Genomic DNA, 19,502 nt, shown 5'->3' with positions numbered 1-19,502 from the left:
CAATTTGTAAAAATTTATAAATCAAATTGTTAAGTGTTATTGATAATTTAATTAACTCGCAATTTCTATCTAAAAGGTTAAAGTAAATCGGATCACAAAAAGAAAAAAAAAAATATTATGACAATGGAATTTATTACAAAGTTGTATTCGACGAAATGACAATGGTTGCACAGCGCTATAATATTTTAATAATAAACATTAGACTTATCGTTGCAACGCCTAACGTTAAAGAGAGACAGTTTTCTTAAATCATAATGGTATCACGTGTAACTAATATCAGAATACTTTATCTCTTACACATAATAAAATAGAGACGATGAACGCGCAACTTAAACCTACGAGGATGAGCAACATTCGAGCGAACGAGTTTCATCGATTCCACGCGAACAGACCTCACGTCCGCTTCGAGATTCCCTTTTCCGTGGTCGATCGGAAAAGTTTCGAGCGAACGTGCCCGAAAACGAAAGATCAAGACAAGGATTTTTCCCTCGAACGATTTGAATATTTGTTTGTAATTTTCTTTATAAAACTCCTTAATTAATAAAAAACGATCAAAATAGGATTTTAAAATAGGATTAAAATTCATCTTTTTGATATAAAACTTCTTGATACCTTTTTGATATCAAATAATTCAAAATACGTAAATCTTATAAATATATGCAACGTGTGTAAAAAAAAACTATTGCAACCATTATATTTAATTTGAGAGAAATCTCTCTAAAGAATTTTTTCGTATCTCTCATATCATATAAAATTTAAAAATCTATATAAATCTATCGCTAAATAATACAAGATAATATAATACAATTTTTGTCCGAAAAATATTTTATAATATTGTCTTATTCGGATCGTTCGAAGTAACAATTCTGTTCGAGATCGTGTTTTATAATTTAAAGTGAATTACACGTTATTTAAATGGCAGAAGGAACTATCTCAAAGATTGAGGTAATGAGGAAGAATGAGCTATTTAAAACCCTAATAATAAAATAACGTTATCGTTTATACGGCTCTCTCGACGAGTGAGATACTTCCATGACGCGGGAACGTCTTTAAAGAGCTTAGCACAATAGATACATAAATCCTATAAAGAAGTGCGCAGAGACGCTGCCGTGACAAGTCAGCAATTTGGCCGCAGCTGCGGAGCCTTCGAGTTTCAGGCGATCGAGATAAAGGTGTTAAATTAACTTGGTAAGAGTGAATCCAAAATGGAGGCCCGGGCAGCTGCGACTTCTCGATCCGCTTTTTCATCACAGAAGCGTCGTAGTGACGAAAGCACGCGACATATACGTTCAGTCGATTCTCTTCTATATATCGATCATATTTTATATTTAACAAATTGTACAATTTTTAAGATTTTCTCCACATTTTTTTTTTCGTCTTAACGCTACAACTATGAACTTATACATTATACACAGTTGAAACACTAAAGTTAAAATACGAATATAAAAACAATTAGATTTACGATTAGAAGCACTCGCACTTGTTTCTAATAATTAAATAAAAAGAATCTGAAGCTGCTCTCGAATTGATTCGGAATTTCATAATTCTAGCGTTAATACTTTGGAATTAAATGAAAAAAAGAAAAAAAAATCATTGTACGAAAAATATCTTTACCAATAAACAATCATCGACTGAACCACCAAACACCGTGCGTCGTATCTCCATCACCACTACCACCACCTTCCTAATTTTAACAAATCTCGAGAGAAAGAAAACACGCTTGCGCGATTAACGCGATCACAAAAATTTACGCAACTACGTGGTGGCGCCACGATCGAGGAGTTTTCGAATCGCTAGACGAAAGAAGGGAAAAGAAATTGCCGCTCGAGAGGCTTCTCAAAGGCCATCGAGGAGGCGAGCGCGCGCACAAAAGTTAGGTTAGGTATCGCTTTCGCCATCGAAAGGGAAGCGTACTTTTGTTTCGCAACGAGAATTGTTTCGCTTCGAATATCACGCATTTCGCCCGATCGAATCGTCCAGCGACTATCTTTTCCTTCCTGTCATAAAAGAGTGGACACCGACGCCAGACACCAGCGAGATTTCCTGGTGGAAGGCCATTCTTAAATATTAATCGGTTGAGGCAGTTGCGTTGGCAAGAGCGAAAGAATCAGTCGTTTTCGTTTACCGTCGACTTAATCGCGTCGCTTTGGACGAGACAGCGAATTGAATTATTGTTTTTATAACGTAATGGCATTGATAATGACGATAAAATTGATTTTCGAAGAATAATATGTACGAAGTATCACACGATTCAATGTTTTTAAACGAATAATTAAAATATACAGTTGTTTTCCATGAGAAGATATTAATTAATATATTTGTGAAATATAGATATACCAATCTTCAATATACAAATATATCGATATTTATGTGAAATCAAATTTTTAATTTAATTCTATAAGAAAAGATGATATGCACATTGCTTTATGCAATCGAAATTGAGATTCTTATAGAGTATTTATGTTCTTTTCTTAAATTTTTGATACTATTACAGGTTGGGAAATTGAAATAAAAATAAATATACCGATTTATACATATCGAAAGGAAAATAATCAGTGTCCATTATCGCGTTGTACATTTTAACTTTAACGAGCGACGAATAATAATGTTTAAATTGGTATTCTTTATAATTTCAACTCTCTGACGAAAGACTCGATCAGCCAAGTCAGCGGAGAATCGCTGTGACCTTTTCCTTAGACCTCAGAAACGACGGAGCCTGTGACGACCGACCAAAGATAACCATCCGCGCCTAACGAATCCAAGTTTTCGTTCGCTTGTTCGTGAAGCTCGTTTAATCGTTCGTTTTATCCTTGCTATGACATTGAATTTCTCGGTCTTACGCAATATCGTCTTCGACAATGGCGATACGATGAATACACAAATAGAAACACATAGACACATTTCATATTCATGAAATATTCAATTTCACCTTAGAATTTGAACAATCGCTAGATTACCTCCCGATTCGATTAAAATCACGATTAAAAAGTGGCCATCGCTCTGTCTCGTCGTCGATTTCGACAAAAGCCACGCGACACGTCGTCGACTCCGTACCTCCCTCGTCCTACACTTCCGTGTCCACATCTGTTTCCACACCTCTTCACCTTTCACAGGGCCAGAAATTTCATCAGCGCGTCGTAAATTAACCGAGGGTTGATGGTACCGTCCGCAGTGTACCTGACACCCCTCAAGGAGCCATCGTCGTGGCTCACGACCCCGTATTCCCCAACGATGAAGCCATCCGGAGTCCTCTCCTCGACTCTGTACTTCCTGTAATTCCTACCCTCGACCACGTAGCCCACTTTGTGGCCATCCTCCACCTCGGAGGCGTTCGAGGGCTCGGTGAGCATCATCTGGGGCCCGTGCACGTTTCCATTGCTGCTCACGCTCACCGACTCGTCCACCTCGTAATTCTGCTCGTCAGGTTCCCCCTGCCGATTCAACGGGTGACCCTCGGAATCGTAGAGCTTGCTAGGCTCGCTGTACACCTTGGCCGGTTGAGAGTACACTTTGGCGGGTTCAGAGTATACCTTGGCAGGCTCCGAGTAGACTTTCGACGGTTCGGAGTACACCTTTTCAGGCTCGCTGTAGACCTTGGCAGGCTCGCTGTACACCTTGGCAGGTTCACCGTACACTTTGGCCGGCTCGCTGTAAACCTTGGCCGGCTCGCTGTACACCTTGGCCGGCTCCCCGTACACTTTCTCAGGCTCGCTGTACACTTTGGCCGGCTCGCTGTAGGACTTGGCCGGCTCGCTGTACGGTCGTGGTGATTTGTTGTAGCCCTTCGACGATTGGCCGTACATCTTGTTGCTCGGTCGATTGTAGTGGGAAGCGTCGAAGTGTCTGCCTGCCTTCCGCCCTTGCACCGCCTGGTACCGTTCCGATTGCACCTCTACGGGCTCCTCGCTCGGCTCTTTAGGCTCCTCGCTCTCCTCGGGCAATTCGTAGTTGTCCTCGGTTGGCAGGATGATCGTGGAGGAAGCGCTTCTTCCAGTGGTGCCGTTCGTCTTTCGATGTTGGCCGAACGACGGGGTGTGTTTGGCGAGCGGGCCAGGCGTGATCGAGCTCTGATGATTGGCTGATCGCCAACTGGTGCTCGGCGATCCCTCGTCCACGGAAAACTCGCTCCTATTCGACTCGGACACGATGTTGCTAAGATCCTCCGTGACGAAGCTGGAGGACGACGGTGTGGTCGTGGTCGTGGTAGTCGTGGTCGTCCTCGTGGAAAGGACGGTGGTCGTGGTTGTCGCGCTGATCGTAGTCGACGTTGTTCTCGCGGTCGTGGTCCTCGTGGTCGTGGAAGCCCTCGTCGTGCCATTCCTCGTCTCCTTCGTAACGTCTTTGGACGAGATTGAGATGGAGCTCGGAGGCCTCGAGACGACCGTCGCGTCCGTATTGTCGTAATGTTCCACCCTGACCTTGTACGGCGTGGCCTCGACGGTGGACGTCACGCTGACGCCTATAACCTTTTGCCGACCTACGACCCCTTTGTTGGTCGAGTTGACGCTCGCCGTCGTCGCGTTCGTCCTCGATTTCTCTCGCATAGCGGCTGTCGACGTGGCTGTCGTCGTCGCGCTGATCGAACTCTGGGGAGCAAGCCTCGTCGAGGATATGTCGCCGGTGGTGGTCAACTCGTCGATCAACGACGCCAGATTCTGCTGCCTGTTCTCCAACGTTTTGTGACTTATGGGATAGAATCGAACCACCTCCTCACGGCCGCTTGTGTTCCTCGCTCTTGGGACCACCTGTCTGTTCCCGGGATTGCGCGATATTCGGTAAATCGACGCCTCGTGCTGATGAGATTCCGCTGTCGCGCTGTCTCCTGACGAGGCCGGCTGTCCTCCGCGTCTGAAACCTCTGCGCCGCTGCGGTGGTGTCGCCATGGCGCCGTTTATGAAAACGGACAGGAATTCCGTGCCCGCGAGTATGTCGTTCCTCTTCGCTGGAGCGCCGTGTACTTCGTCCCATACCAGTGCCGCCTTCAGCAGTACCTGGAAAATTGTTTGTTTTCTGGTTCAGTGAAATTCGGGAAGAAAATTCGTGCAGTGTAAATTAATTCTTGTTTAATTGAGACGGAATTATTTTTGATTCATGTTTTTTTTTTATTGTGTAATTAGTGATATTTAATATCTACGAGATGAATATATGGATGAGAATTTGATTATTTTGTAAAGATAAGAAAAACATTGTTTTCAATTTTTTTTTTCAAATATTACGATCACTATCACAATTGTTTAAAATTAAGAATAAAATTTGTGACGCGATACTAGCGCCACAGAATCATTAACTACTAAGCATATATAATATATATTTATCCATATATTTATTTCTTCCGATGTTCGTCTTTTGAATGTTCAAATGGCATTCTTTTATTTTTCTTATATTTTTTTTAAAAAAAACTTCATTTCTATTTTCCAAATTTTCCTTAACCGCGTTATACGAGAGCATTAGCTTAATTTTTCACCTTGCATTCTTTAAAATTCTTCCTTCGTTTATTCTTACAATTAAAGTACAACTTTTTGGATAATATCATGCATATAAAATGCGTTACTCGTTACTGCATTAATTATTTAATTTTAATATTAGACAAGTTTATTTTTGTAAAATAAATATATCGACGCTAAAATACATAAAATACTGAGAATTCGGGATTCAGGATACGGAGGGGAATACAACAACGAGCCAAGTTGCACGAAGTCAAACGTTATCTATACGGAACGCGCAAGAGTCGTGAATTCAGAAAGACAGTGGGATCGTTCGAAGAAAAGCTTGCTATCGTTCCATCGAGATAAGCATCGCGCATGCTTTCGAGTATCTGTAAAATGTTGAAGTTGGACGAACCGAAGTTGGCGAGTCCATTAAAGCCACGTGGGATCGGTGAACAAGTTCGCAAGTACTTTACGAGCCGAGGACGCATGTCGGGAATCGCGTTCATTTTTTCAATTCTCGCGCCCAACGATAAAGCGCCAACTCGCTTTGCTCGACACACGAAGGTCACGCCAGGTGCATCCTATCAATTTATAAATTACGTTAAGGCCGCGAAAGGGGAGGGGAAGGCAGCTTATGGCACGAGGGGAGGAGCTTTGACTCGTGTTCCACCTAGTCGTCACCTTATTATCTTTCACGAACACCTCATTTCCTAGCTTGGTTGAAAAAAGTGGCGGCCTTCGACACCCCTCTTCATCAAAAGTGAACGTTTTCTTTTCTAAAAAAAAAAAAAGGGATATACTTGTATCACTTCTTTCGCGTGAATAATAATTTGGAGCGATAAGAATTCGAATATTTCTAGAATTACTTTTAAATTCGAATAATGGGTTAGTGATAAAAGTTGGGGAAGTTTTTAATAAAACTCGATGCATTTAAATTCGTATTCGAATTTAATTAAGTTAAGCTATGCGATGTTATATTTTTATATCTTCGTTTTATTTCTCATTTGCATGTAGTAACGAATAATCGTAATGTAAGTAACGTATGATGTCGAAGATCAATTTATTATTCAAGGACGTGGATTTTTCTCAAACGAATTCTTAATAAGAAACTTTTGTATCTTTTAGGCTCGTAATATCTTTCGTCTTACTCCCTTCTACCTTCTGGATACGGAAATACGAGAATCACGTGCTTACAACAGGTGTGAGTGAAATTAAAATCAGCGTTCACTGTTTCGATCGGATATTCATCAGCGTTCAAACAAGTTGTAGATTAAGGTAATCGAGTACATTTACAGAATGACTTTGATTATTGAAATTTCAAGGGACATTCTTCGCCGGTTCAGCTCGTAAAAATAGCAAAAATAGTAAAAATAATGCAATTATCAGTTTCACTTTCGCTTTGCGCGAAACTTAATTACGTATTCACAAACACGCAATAATATATCTTCTTCGAATCACAAATCACAATCAATTTTTAAACTCAAATATAGACACTTGACACTTTCATGATGAAAAATTCCAAGTAATGAGATATAAAAATTCTCCTTCCTCCCCTCCTAAAAAATCCTTGATTCTACGTTTCAAAACCCCGTTTCATGTTCTTAATTGTCCTTAAACGGTCGTAAACCGGTCGTCGCTTGTTCTTCTTTTCAAGGTTCACCACGTTCAGACCCGACATTGTCCGCTACCTCACGATAAAAACACCGTTAAAATCCGCGAAATCCCCGTCGCACAATGATCCAAAACACCGAATTCACGGATCGCTCGCTTTCTATATACGGGTATAAAGTCTTAATTTATATCGTTATTACGCGATTCCCGGAGAGAACGGTGGATGGAGGGAAAGGGAGAGGGCGAGGGAAGCGTAAAAATATTTATCCACGGCACAAAAGCCCGGGATACCCGGATCGTTAATAATTTAAAAAGGTCGAGACCTCCTCGCCACGATTTTGCTCGTCGATCCGCCGTAAAACGCTCTGAATTGAAATTTTTGCAATCCCGCGGAAGGTCGCCGCCATTGCGTCATTCCCCCCCTCCGAATAAACGATTCGAAACGATATTAAAAGCGATTCGATCGATTCGCGAGAAATATTCGTGAAAAAGAAAAAAAGAAAAAAAAATCACGTATCTTTGGAAGAACTTGAAATTTGTTTAAATTTCTCTTGTTTCTCTTTTTTTTTTTTTAGATACGAAGAAGATTGCGAATGTGATTTTCCTTATGGATCTTTAATTCGTGAATTTCGATGAAAGGATAAAAATGTACGTTTTACAATCGTATTTTATATTATTTAAAAAAAATTAGTGTTATGCCATTTTGGAGTAGCAGAAAATTTGACAAAATTTTTCTATCTTTTGCATATATATATTTGTATTTATTTTCTTATGATATTTTGAAGGAAATCATTATAATCGAATTGTTTCCATAAATCGGATGGACGCGAAAACGCAAGTACAAACGGAGATATTTACTCGATTTATAAAGTGGCCGTATACAGCGTACAGCCAAGACTGGTCTAGAACGATTTCCTGTTGAAAGGAGAACACGTATGTAAGCAGTGTCGTGTAGACACCTCGGATGAGGTCATTCGGTTCGCCCACTTATTCCCTGCAGATGTCTAGCGTTTCTGTTGCACGTTCATTGTATGAAATATGCGAATATGAAGGGATAGAAGGATCGGATTCAATCGAGCATTTTATCGAATTTATTAATATCGTTTAATTAAAGAAGAATATGATAAATTTTCATTCTACGATCATTTTAATTTGAAAGATAAAGTTTTCGATAAAGTTTTAAGAGAGTAATATTTACGCTTTGTCAATGTCGCGTTCGATATTACGAAGAGGCTCGTTCGATCGTGGCGAATAGAATACGAATACTTGTTATTATATTTGTCGACTAAAACTTTGTATATATACATATAACTTTGTATATATACATATATATGTATGTATTAATAGAAGTTCGAGACGGAATCGTGATAAAGGAATAACCGGTTGCTAACGAATGTAATTCACGAAGAGACAGAACGATTTGTATCGTTGCAAGTGACAGTGTGACAAGTAAGAATACCGTTCTTGCTATGAGAATGGTGGATGATACGGGTGTAATAAGTTGTGACATCTCGCGCAATGTTCGGATCACATGGAAAATGGAACGAACTTTGAAAATAGTACAATGATATGAACGACTTTATTAGATTCGATGACTCAATGTTCCGAGAAATGTACACGAAATATCATAAATGTCATTTCGTAAGTGTTTAGTTATTGGAATTGTGCGCCATTGTGCATCGGAATATTTATAATTTCGGTATAATCTAGTATAATTTCTTTTGTAATTTTGAATGAATTTTGTAAATATCTTTATTACAGTTCTTTCCAAATATTTTTTCCAAAATTTACTTGTACATATCTCACACGTTAATTGTATACTTATTAAAGCAAGTTTAGAAATTAAAAATTTCGAATAATTAAACGATTTTAATTAAATTGAAAGCGAGTATGTAACCTTGAACTTGCAACTCGCAGAGAATCCAAAAATCCAAAAATTTTGCCTGTGATCAATTTCGACTGGGTGACACGCTTGTCACACCGTAATCAGATGTAATTAACGTTACGTCACTGACAAGTGTTCGAAGGTAAACGCACTCCTGTTGCATTATCGTATATATTTGAGCGATGAATCAACCTGTTCACGTTACGAAGCGAATTTCGTTCATTGACTCGTTGAATGATGAAGCATTTTAATTATTATCGATAAGAACGGCTTCGTTAAGGATGCACGCGCGTGATTAAGAGGTTAAGCGTGAATAGCGGAATTTGCGTGGGTTCCGAGAGCGGACAAACATTGGACCAGATCGAGCGGATATATCATTGCGTTATAAACAGTATATGCAGGTGCGGCCATTTTAAAGCCAGGCCTCGTCACCGTCCAAGAATCGTGATTTTTCGAGAGGATGCGAATGAGCTGAGCGAGCTGGACAGCGAACGTTACACGATATGATTAGATTAGATGTTAGATTTATTGATAGTGATAGACGCAATCCTCTCTTCCCGATGAGATATCGTTTCAGCCATCTTGAAATTTATCTGGAATATTTTAAGAAATTTNTTTGAGCGATGAATCAACCTGTTCACGTTACGAAGCGAATTTCGTTCATTGACTCGTTGAATGATGAAGCATTTTAATTATTATCGATAAGAACGGCTTCGTTAAGGATGCACGCGCGTGATTAAGAGGTTAAGCGTGAATAGCGGAATTTGCGTGGGTTCCGAGAGCGGACAAACATTGGACCAGATCGAGCGGATATATCATTGCGTTATAAACAGTATATGCAGGTGCGGCCATTTTAAAGCCAGGCCTCGTCACCGTCCAAGAATCGTGATTTTTCGAGAGGATGCGAATGAGCTGAGCGAGCTGGACAGCGAACGTTACACGATATGATTAGATTAGATGTTAGATTTATTGATAGTGATAGACGCAATCCTCTCTTCCCGATGAGATATCGTTTCAGTCATTTTGAAATTTATCTGGAATATTTTAAGAAATTTTTCTTGCAGCGAAAGAAATTTTTAAAAATTTAAACTTTCTCGAAAAATATCGATTTATTGATAGTGATAGACGCAATCCTCTCTTCTCGATGAGATATCGTTTCAGCCATCTTGAAATTTATCTGGAATATTTTAAGAAATTTTTCTTGCAGCGAAAGAAATTTTTAAAAATTTAAACTTTCTCGAAAAATATCGAATCCGTGTAAAATATTATAACGATATTACGCAATTCTTGTTCGATCGATTACACGTTTAAAAAGATAAGGTACTCAAAAACACGATTAATGTAACAAGCAAACGGTACAAACTGATCCCCATAAATATTGCATAAGATTCGATTCGACAAGCTAGTATTTAAGAACTCATTAACTCTTTTCTGAAAGGCGACATTAAATAATGAGATACATCGTTTCTACCGCTGTACGCCATTAAACCGTGCACAGACATTACGACGTCCTAAAATTAATCGACGGAAAGGAACATCCGAGGGTATCGATCGCTTCTAGGCATTGTATCGTTGTTGATGCAATCGTATCCAATAACATAATTAAAACGCAAACGAATGATATCAATGAAGAATATGAATTGACGATTCCACGCAGGTGTGGCTGCCATTTTAAATAGCAAACGTATCGCAAAGGAATCGCGGAATTGAGTATATTGTTAAATGTGAGCCGTTAATCAAGTCGCTTTAATCACTGTCATCTTTATTTCAGAATTTCAATTTTTAAATATTTTTTTTTCTAAGCACACAGACTCAATTCCATGGCAACGAACGAAATTAATTTCGTGATCCAGGTAACAAATTACGAATTCGATAAAATTGAAATAAATCTTCCAAATTTTTATCTCGATCAAAAACGTGGTGGAATAACGAGCGTTATGAATACGACTTACAAGACTTTGCTCGATATACTTACAAGATACGTTTCTCTAAAGTCTGCTTACTTCAATTATCCTAATTACTCAAGAACTCAGCGCAAAGCGTAACTGCGTGTCTCCATTTTACATTCTGTCAAAACGAGAGACAACTAAAAATTGTTTAAGTTTAAGTCAAGGGGGCAAGATTTTTATCCTCGAGGTAACCTAACTTAAAGGGAGCATCAATCTTGTCATTTTTTCCGCCATTCGACGCGTCAACGTATTTTTCGAACGAAGAGAAATAAACACGTGTACGTGTACTATTTCATTATTCTGGTTGAATCGAGTTGAATCGTTGGTAGATATAAAGCACGTGGTTGAATCATTCAAAAGATATATCCGTGACGAATAAGTAACACAAATATATCAAGTTCTAAGGAATCTGCAAGGGAGACCAATCAAGGTTGCGAGTGGGTGTGGTGAGGAGCTTACAAGAGTGCGTACCTACACAAGGCTAGTGATGGGATGAAGTACAATTCTTATAGATTCGAATCTTGAATCGTAAAAGAGATCTATTTTGAATTAGAACGAGATAGAATAGATGGCAGCACATTTCATTTAATCCTTAAAACCTGTCGCCAAGAATGCTTTAATACATTTGTTCGAATTGAAATTTTATCTCTGATAATTTTTTTTTTTTTTTAACAAATAGATAAATATATATTTGCAAGTAATTTAAATAGAATAATCTTCCCTTTGGGTTGTTTTAATCCATAACACAATAACACCAATTATATTTAATCGTAATTGGAGTTTATTTGAATTCGTGAGCACATATTGAACTTGATCCCATCACTACGCACAATCTGATATATTCTTTACGCACACACAGCCTGTCCAACCCGTTTGCCCCAATGTAAGCCGGTCTTTTTTCCATTAAGACTAATTGTCTTTCTTCAGAGACGTACTGTCTGTCAACGAACGCTTTTGTCCTGACAGCTTCGATTTACGCTGCTTCGATCTCGTTTCGTATCGGTCGTTCCTCTCTTCCAGATCGTACCGATGACGATGCATGTCTCTCCCCATCAAGGCCATCATCTGTTTTTGGATATTCCCATCGGAAATCTTACGACCTCCACGAGTAAATTGATTAATTCTTTTTCACAAAATTTTTTTTTCCCCTTTTTTAAACTGATTGTTTTGATATTAATCCTTAGTTTCAAAGAAAAGTAATCTTTGAAATATTTAGATTTAGAATTTGAAAGAAATTCTCAATTTTTTGGAAAAAAATAAATTTTCAGATATTCGAGTTAAGATTCGAGTTTAGAATAGAAACGAGAAATATATTAATAAAAAGTAATTTTTGAAATATAGAAATGAGAATAAAAATTTCTTAGTTTTGGAAGAAAATAAATTTTAAGATCTTTTTCTTCCTTTAATAGAAAATTAATCTCTCATCAAGAAAACTTCCAAACAATCTTATCACAACTCGAGAGTATTCTATTTTAAAAATAACTCATACTTTACATAAGCAAGAATCCAACGACTGATTGCTAGCAACAATTTTACATCTTCTTTCAACAATCTTACTCTCTCGCTCAATTTTTTTTTCACCAGGCAACAAAGATAATTCATCGTGCGTATTACGTTATCATCGTAAATAGCTTCGCATCCTTGAAGTTCACGAAAGTAATCAAGGAAAGGACACTCGTTCTGATGTATCTGCCTAACAATAGCAGAGATTTTCCTCTTTGGCACGCTCACGGTTGTTTAACAATTAATTAATAAGCGTCTCTTCACCGTAACAATAGCAATTTCCTCGATTTGCACGGTGATCGCACGCCATTCTCATGATCATTCCCACGCCACTTTAAGAAAAAATCCATGGAATTATGATCGGGCGAAACTAATCACGCTCCTTCAAATGAACACCCCGATCGATATAAAGCTCTTTCATATTCTCTTACACCGCTTATGCAAACGTCCTGGCAAATTATCGTGCAGCAACAATCCATGAAGTTGAGCAACTCCTCGAAATTGTTGCTACTCGAACGTGATGTAAGAAGAGGGCAGAAAGTTTATTGTTCCTTTTTTTCTTTTTATTTACGGAGGAATTGTAACGAGACGATGTACATCGTCTGCAACGTTGCAACAAATATCTAATGGAATTGTAACATAAATTCTTGTAAATGTAAATAACATAGTGCAGCTTAATCAGTGTTGTTAAATTTTGAATTTTAATTTTTCGAATTTAAATTTTCGTAAAAATATATTTATAATCGCGGAGGAACGTATTCTTATCATAAATAATTGACAAAAAGAAATTAAAATATGAACTTTTAAATTATTGCCCGTGTTCAATTACATAAATTTTTAGTAAGCTTGATTATATATTTATGGAATGTACTCACTTATATTTATATCTATACATTATTACATTTGTAATAATAATGTGTTCGTTAAAGAATGTAGTATGAGATGCATATAAGCAATAAGAACACGCAAACAGTAATTAAACATCCATGGAAAATGCGATAAAAAGTATGCATATATATATATTTATAAACATGTATTGAGTGGCGACTATAGCCAATTAGGTTTTATTATTATAATTTAATATCCGTATCAAAAAGCTCTCATACGATCATATATACTAATTGACTTGCCATCAATGCGATATTTAGTTTAATTACAATCGATTTAATTTTTTAGTTAATTTTCGAAATCAAGGCCAAAGCCATTATTCGAACTTTTTCTTTTTTTTTCAAAATTTCGATACGATACACGATACGATTTATAATTAATCCTTGGATGGCGGAAGTGGATGATTGCGTCCCCTGAAATAAATTTATATAATTACAATATAATATAATATAATCGTAACCTATCTTTATTTACGGTGAAATTACCTCAAAATATATTTCCGAACCAATTGTCAATTATACATTTTACAAAATTACGGATAATATGGAAGTTTTTATCGAAAGCATAAGCAATTTTTTTTTCTTCTCTCGGGACAAGATCGAGACTGAATAAAAAAAGAAAAAAAAAAAAAAAAAGAATTCGAAGATCGTAACAGAGTTAAAATATACTTTAACAGAATTGTTTCGTTCAAAATGTCTGAAATGACCCGATCATAATGCAGTCAATCGAGGATTAAATATATGCAAATACACTGGAAGTTCGCAAATTTGCAAATCCTTCGAGCTGCCTGTATTCAGAGACAAGAGTCGGTATTGAGAAAAAAAGGTAAGGGTCAGTTTCTTTTTTTTTTTTTCTTTTCTTTCTGTTTTTTCTTTTTTTTTCTCTCTCTCTCTCTCTTTTTTTCCAATGTCTCGCCAGCGAAAGTTTAACTAGCATGCGTATGCCCAGCAATGCTTACACAATGCACAGTGGCGTAATTTCGTACTCGGGGACACCGTAATAAATGTTTCAGTCCTCCCACACTCCAGTTCTATATAATTTACGTAAGGTGAGCAACCGTGCTTTATATAGTCAAACAGGAAAGCAACTTTTAGCTACGCTCTATTTATTTTTTAAATGAAACAAATTTTCCATTTAATATAATCCTCTTCTCCCTTGATCGATAAAGTAATATCTAAAGTATATCTAAAGTGGATTTATTGCATTTTTCGAAGGAGTTGAACAAAGAAGTTGAGTCACTCAAAGTCAAGACTCACGAAAAAATTCGAACTATAAGAAATAAATTCCAAATAAAAATATATCATGAATTCTATTACTCAAGAGAATCTGGACTCGACGAATTCTCTAATTAGAGATTTAATCATATTTGGATAATTTTTGACTCGTGCCAAATAACTCTCATCAAATTTATTCATTAATCCCTCTCACAACGAAGAATAGAACGGAAAAAAAAAATTACTACTAAATAATATTAACTAATAGATACAGAAAAATAATCTGTAAATTACACAAAATTATATCTCATACGATAACATCTATTATTATCTTTCTGTAAGAAATAACAAATCGAGGAAGGAATAAAAAAATTTTCAAAGTTGCGCATTACGAAACACCTCCATCCTCGCAAATATCCGCGACTTATCGACACCCAAACCTCCTCTGTGCAAACATTCCTGATGGAAACCGCAGCAGTCAATGTCAACGCCCACGCTGGAACGAGGCATCGATCAAAACGAAAACGAAAAAAAACGTGATCGAACGAAGGGGTCGCGTGACCTTTCGCCCAGGCATCGCAAAGGTCGCTCGAAGTGTGTCGAGGAACGAACGGGGGAAGGGATCGTCGAACATCGTCGAAGCGACGGAACACCTCCTCGGTCCATCTATTTTCGTTTCACGAAACGAGAACCGAGAGTAGATACGATCGCTCAACCCTCGCTCCTCGCCCGTTAAACACGCAGCAGAGATGAAATCGTTTACGTGTTACATTCTTTCTACGGTATTGGATAATCGCGCGAGGTCACGAACCAAACGAACGAGCCGGATCGAACGCGGACACGCGAACCGGCCGTTTCGATTTCTTCTTAGGAAAGTAACGGATTTCGTTTATTAGACCGAAGGTGTTCAGGATCGATGATTGAGAGAGGCGCCACGAGATCCTAATGACTTCCTTGTGCGTGGGCAAACGTTTGGATTATTCAAATGCGGAGGTTCGACAGTGGCGGTGACGATTACGACGATTTTTGATCGGCTGGCGCCAGAAATTTAATGTTTCGTAATAATTAAAGGATGAAAAATGACGGATTTCTGCCTCTTTTTAAGGTTTAACTCTCTGTAATTTGAATACGAGAATATAAAGAGGGCTTTTATAAAGCGTCTTTCTATAAATCTTCTTAATTTTCCTTTTCCTCCACGTTTTTCGAGAACATTCCACTGTTTGTGAGCGAAGAGGAAAAGAAAGAAGTACCATTATTTATTTATTGTAGGACCCTTGAATTTTTCTCAATGTTTCCTTGCACGAGTATGCATTATACATTATATAATCAAATTTATACCACCAATTGTTAATTAAAAAAATTAATACAAAACTCGTTCCACTTTCGCAAACTTCAATTTCCTCTATTCGTATTTTAATATCGCGCTTTGCATCAACGACGATCGAAGAAAAAAATCTTTTTCTTTTTTTTTCCTCAAAGGGGACCTATAAATCTCGCTCGCATAAAACAGGAGCCATCGATTCCTTGCGGCGTTTCAATGAAATAATAAAGAAATTCGCAATTAATCAGTCACACGATCGGGCAACACGGGACGGGTTGATTACAAGGTGTTATAGACTCATCAAGTAATTGCTCGCGATACGGTTTCGCGTTACATTCGGGCTCGAAGGAGAGCTCGATAAATCGCGTGGCCTCGATACGCGTGTACGACTTTGTTGCGCGAAATATGGATGTAATGAGAGCCTTATAACCAGAGCCGTTTGTTTATCAACGAAGGAACGTGGAACGAAGATAAACGATTGGTCCCCGATCTCGCGACTGAAAAGAAGAAGTTTTTTTCGTATAAACAATTTTTTTCAATACAACTATTACTATTGGACGATGAAATTGCGAGAAAATGTACGAGGATAAGATATATCTATGCTGTATTTATATAGATCATAATCTTTTTTTTGGCAAGTTATTTGTTTTATTTTCTTTTTTAAGAGAAGGAAAAAATATTTGTAGTATTTGTATTTGATGACAATATTTTGTTAAAAGTTATTAAAAAGCGAGGCAAGGAATGGAAAATAAAATACTATCGTAAAAAAGTATTATTAAAAGTCAGTTATTGTTAATTATTCTAGCGAGTTCTCATAATGCGGCAACAGGTTCCGCAAGAATTTATAATTTATCTCGACTGTTACAATCTAAACGAGTATTTATATTTCATACACCGATTATTTAAAAAAAAAAAAACATCAAATGATATTGAAAAATGAATAATTTTAACTAAAAAAAGAATACGGAGGGGAGGAGGGGGAAGGAAAAAAAATTAGAATTATTATTCACGGACAAAGGCCCTTCGATTATTACAAGGCATCGTATATTATCGCAAAAATACTACGTTACACGTATAATCTCGATAAACATCCTACTTACGCACTTCGTGCGTATGCGTAAAAAAAAACTTTAAACTTTACTGTGACGAATGTCTAACAATAGTGGGCATAATTCGATGCCCATAATTTATAACGATTATCCGAGCGAAACAATTTTAAACGTATCGGCTAATGTATGGTAATTCGCTTCCGTGAAGCGAAACTTACACGAAAAACGACAAATTGACAAAATGACCGAAGAGAATCAGTAACAGGTGGAAAAGTTTCTTACTCGAAATTTACTCTTGCTCGAATATACGAATGGAAATAAAAAAGAATAGCGGAACGCGGAAATTAACTTAAGGGATATGTATAAATTATCGTTAATACATGTATTTATAGATCTTCTCCCTCTCATAAAGATTAATTGTAAAACTTATTACCTCGAGATTATTTATTTATTTCTTTTTTTAACGTTATAATGATCGTGAATAATTATTATTCCACTATGATTCTCGAAGAAAATTGTGGTTACAATGATAAATGTTGTTCGGTTTTATGCGAACCTCTTATCGATAATTTATATGCTAATAAAACACATAATGTCAACCGGACGATTTTTTTTTGCATATTAAGCCAAGTGTTACGCTTCATGGCTACGAAGGAAGTCTACTTTCTTCTTCTTCGTCATTTGTTTTGAACTTGTAGAGTTGAAATTATTAGAATTAAAAATAGAAAAGAAAAGAATTGAAGAAGGATGCAATAAGTGTTTTCGTTCGACACTCTTACTTTGTTTTACGTTCTATTAATACTGTAAAAAGGCGTGAAAAATTATTTATTATGAAATCGATTGTTTCCAGCTATCACGGTATCACGGCGACGAACAGGTCGTAGTGAACAATTTCTTATTGCGGCCTTGCTATGTTACGTCAGAAAAGCAGAGCAAGAGAACACTTTACGCGTGCTTATTTACTCGAGTGTAGAAACTCACACAGGAGAAACGTGAACCCTGTGTGTCCTGTGCCACTCTTGACGCAGTTTCCGATTATACGATTGTGAAAGGCTTAGCACCGCCGTGTAAATTCCATTATATCAACAAGAAAATTTATTATATATTGAATAGTTTTGGGAGTAACAAAAATAAAAAAAAAACTTAAAAAAAAAAAATAGATACAAATATTTATAGTATAATAGAAAATATTCGAAATTTGAAAATTTTTAAAAAATAATTTAAAATCACCCACGTTCGAGAATTATTTTACTTCCAATCATAAATTCAATTTTTCTAAATTAATTATCCGAATATACATTCATGAAAACAAATTTATCTCCCTATTATCTCCAAAACGATTGCACCGTAGCGATCGAATTAATTATCCGACAAAACATTTTCCAACAAATTAACGCAAGTTCCTCGCGTTCTTTTTCGAAGAATGGATCGTTTTAATTAACGAAAACGCAAGGGGATACGAATAAAAGCGACGTCGTACCGTGAAACAGCATCACGTTTATTTATCTGTCAAGGTCCTCGAAATTAATTCGCGTAACGCTCGCGCGCCCTCTTCTGTACGCGAGCAAGAAACAAAGGTAACTGAGAACCTAACCTCCCTCTTTATTTCCTTCGTTCACGAGCTGCAAAGTGATTCGTACGGCTGCCAGTTTTTAAAGAAACGTTTAATTGAGATGTGAAGGCGGTTGCGTGCACGCGAGGAGCACAAGGACGTTGGCGGACGTGCGTGATTCTTTTATCGAAACCGAGGGGGTCTCGTTACCGCAAATGGCACCCCGGGTCGTTCCTTGTAAATATCCGCCACGACTCCCTGTTCCGGCTCCTCTATAAGAAAGAATTTTTATTCCTTGAAGAGAAAAAAGAATTTTCTTTTTTTGAAAAAGAAAAGGGGGAAGATGAAAGATGAAAAAATATTATTGTATTATTTTTTTGTTTTGGTAAATCGATGAGGAATCACTTTCTTTTTTTTCTTATTGAAATAATCTAATTTTTAAAAAATTGGAAAATGTCACGATAATTTTGAAAGCTACTCGTTATCGCAAATATTACTGTATAAAAATATCGACAATTCTGAATATTTTTATCTTTTTAAAATTTTATTTTTCACCGTATTGTAATATTCTTCGAGTTTCCTTTTATAAAGCTAGAATTTAAAAATGGAACTTTAAAATTACGCAGGAAATAATGTGAGGAAATGTATATAAATTAGTCTCGTGGAAGTATTGAGAACGGAAACATTTAGAAAAGAGCGCGAACGATTTGAAGAATTTATCTCTTCGAACGGTGCCGGATATTTAAAAATGACAGTGCAACGCGAGAAAGATGTGACATTAGTTAGTCACGAGTGTGCAAGAAAGATTGCAAGATGGCAGCAGAGTCGTGGAAGATGAGATGCATTGTGGTCAATGATTTATCTTGGAAAATAGGTCAACGTCATCGGTGCACATTTGATCTTGGCATTTGCAACGTGCAACGTCTATCAAGGGAATCGAGTCTTTTCGACGGAGAAATGGATTCTTATGGAAATCGATAGCAATGCCAGTGTCAATAGAAAATGGAGAAACAACACAGGAAAAGAAACTTCTTCTATTTTTCAAATACGAATATTATATAAATATGATAGAAAAAATTATTATGATAAATTATATTGAAA

General features: G+C 37.1%; 1 protein-coding gene across 2 annotated transcripts in view; it reads right to left on the bottom strand.

Annotated features, from left to right (window-relative positions):
- Positions 1-744: 744 nt before the first annotated feature.
- Positions 745-19,502, bottom strand: part of LOC122719717 (cell wall protein DAN4-like) — a 123,372-nt gene continuing 104,614 nt past the window's right edge. For both annotated transcript variants that reach the window (XM_043945784.1, XM_043945782.1), the window contains one exon: positions 745-4,991. In XM_043945784.1, the coding sequence (XP_043801719.1) occupies positions 3,108-4,883 (1,776 nt within the window). In that variant the 5' untranslated portion in view covers positions 4,884-4,991 and the 3' untranslated portion in view covers positions 745-3,107. The remainder of the gene's footprint in view (positions 4,992-19,502) is intronic.

Source organism: Apis laboriosa, unplaced genomic scaffold (assembly GCF_014066325.1).
Source record: "Apis laboriosa isolate Shangri-la unplaced genomic scaffold, ASM1406632v1 scaffold9_cov152, whole genome shotgun sequence".
Lineage (NCBI taxonomy): Eukaryota > Metazoa > Arthropoda > Insecta > Hymenoptera > Apidae > Apis > Apis laboriosa.
This window is presented reverse-complemented; position numbering and strand designations above follow the sequence as displayed.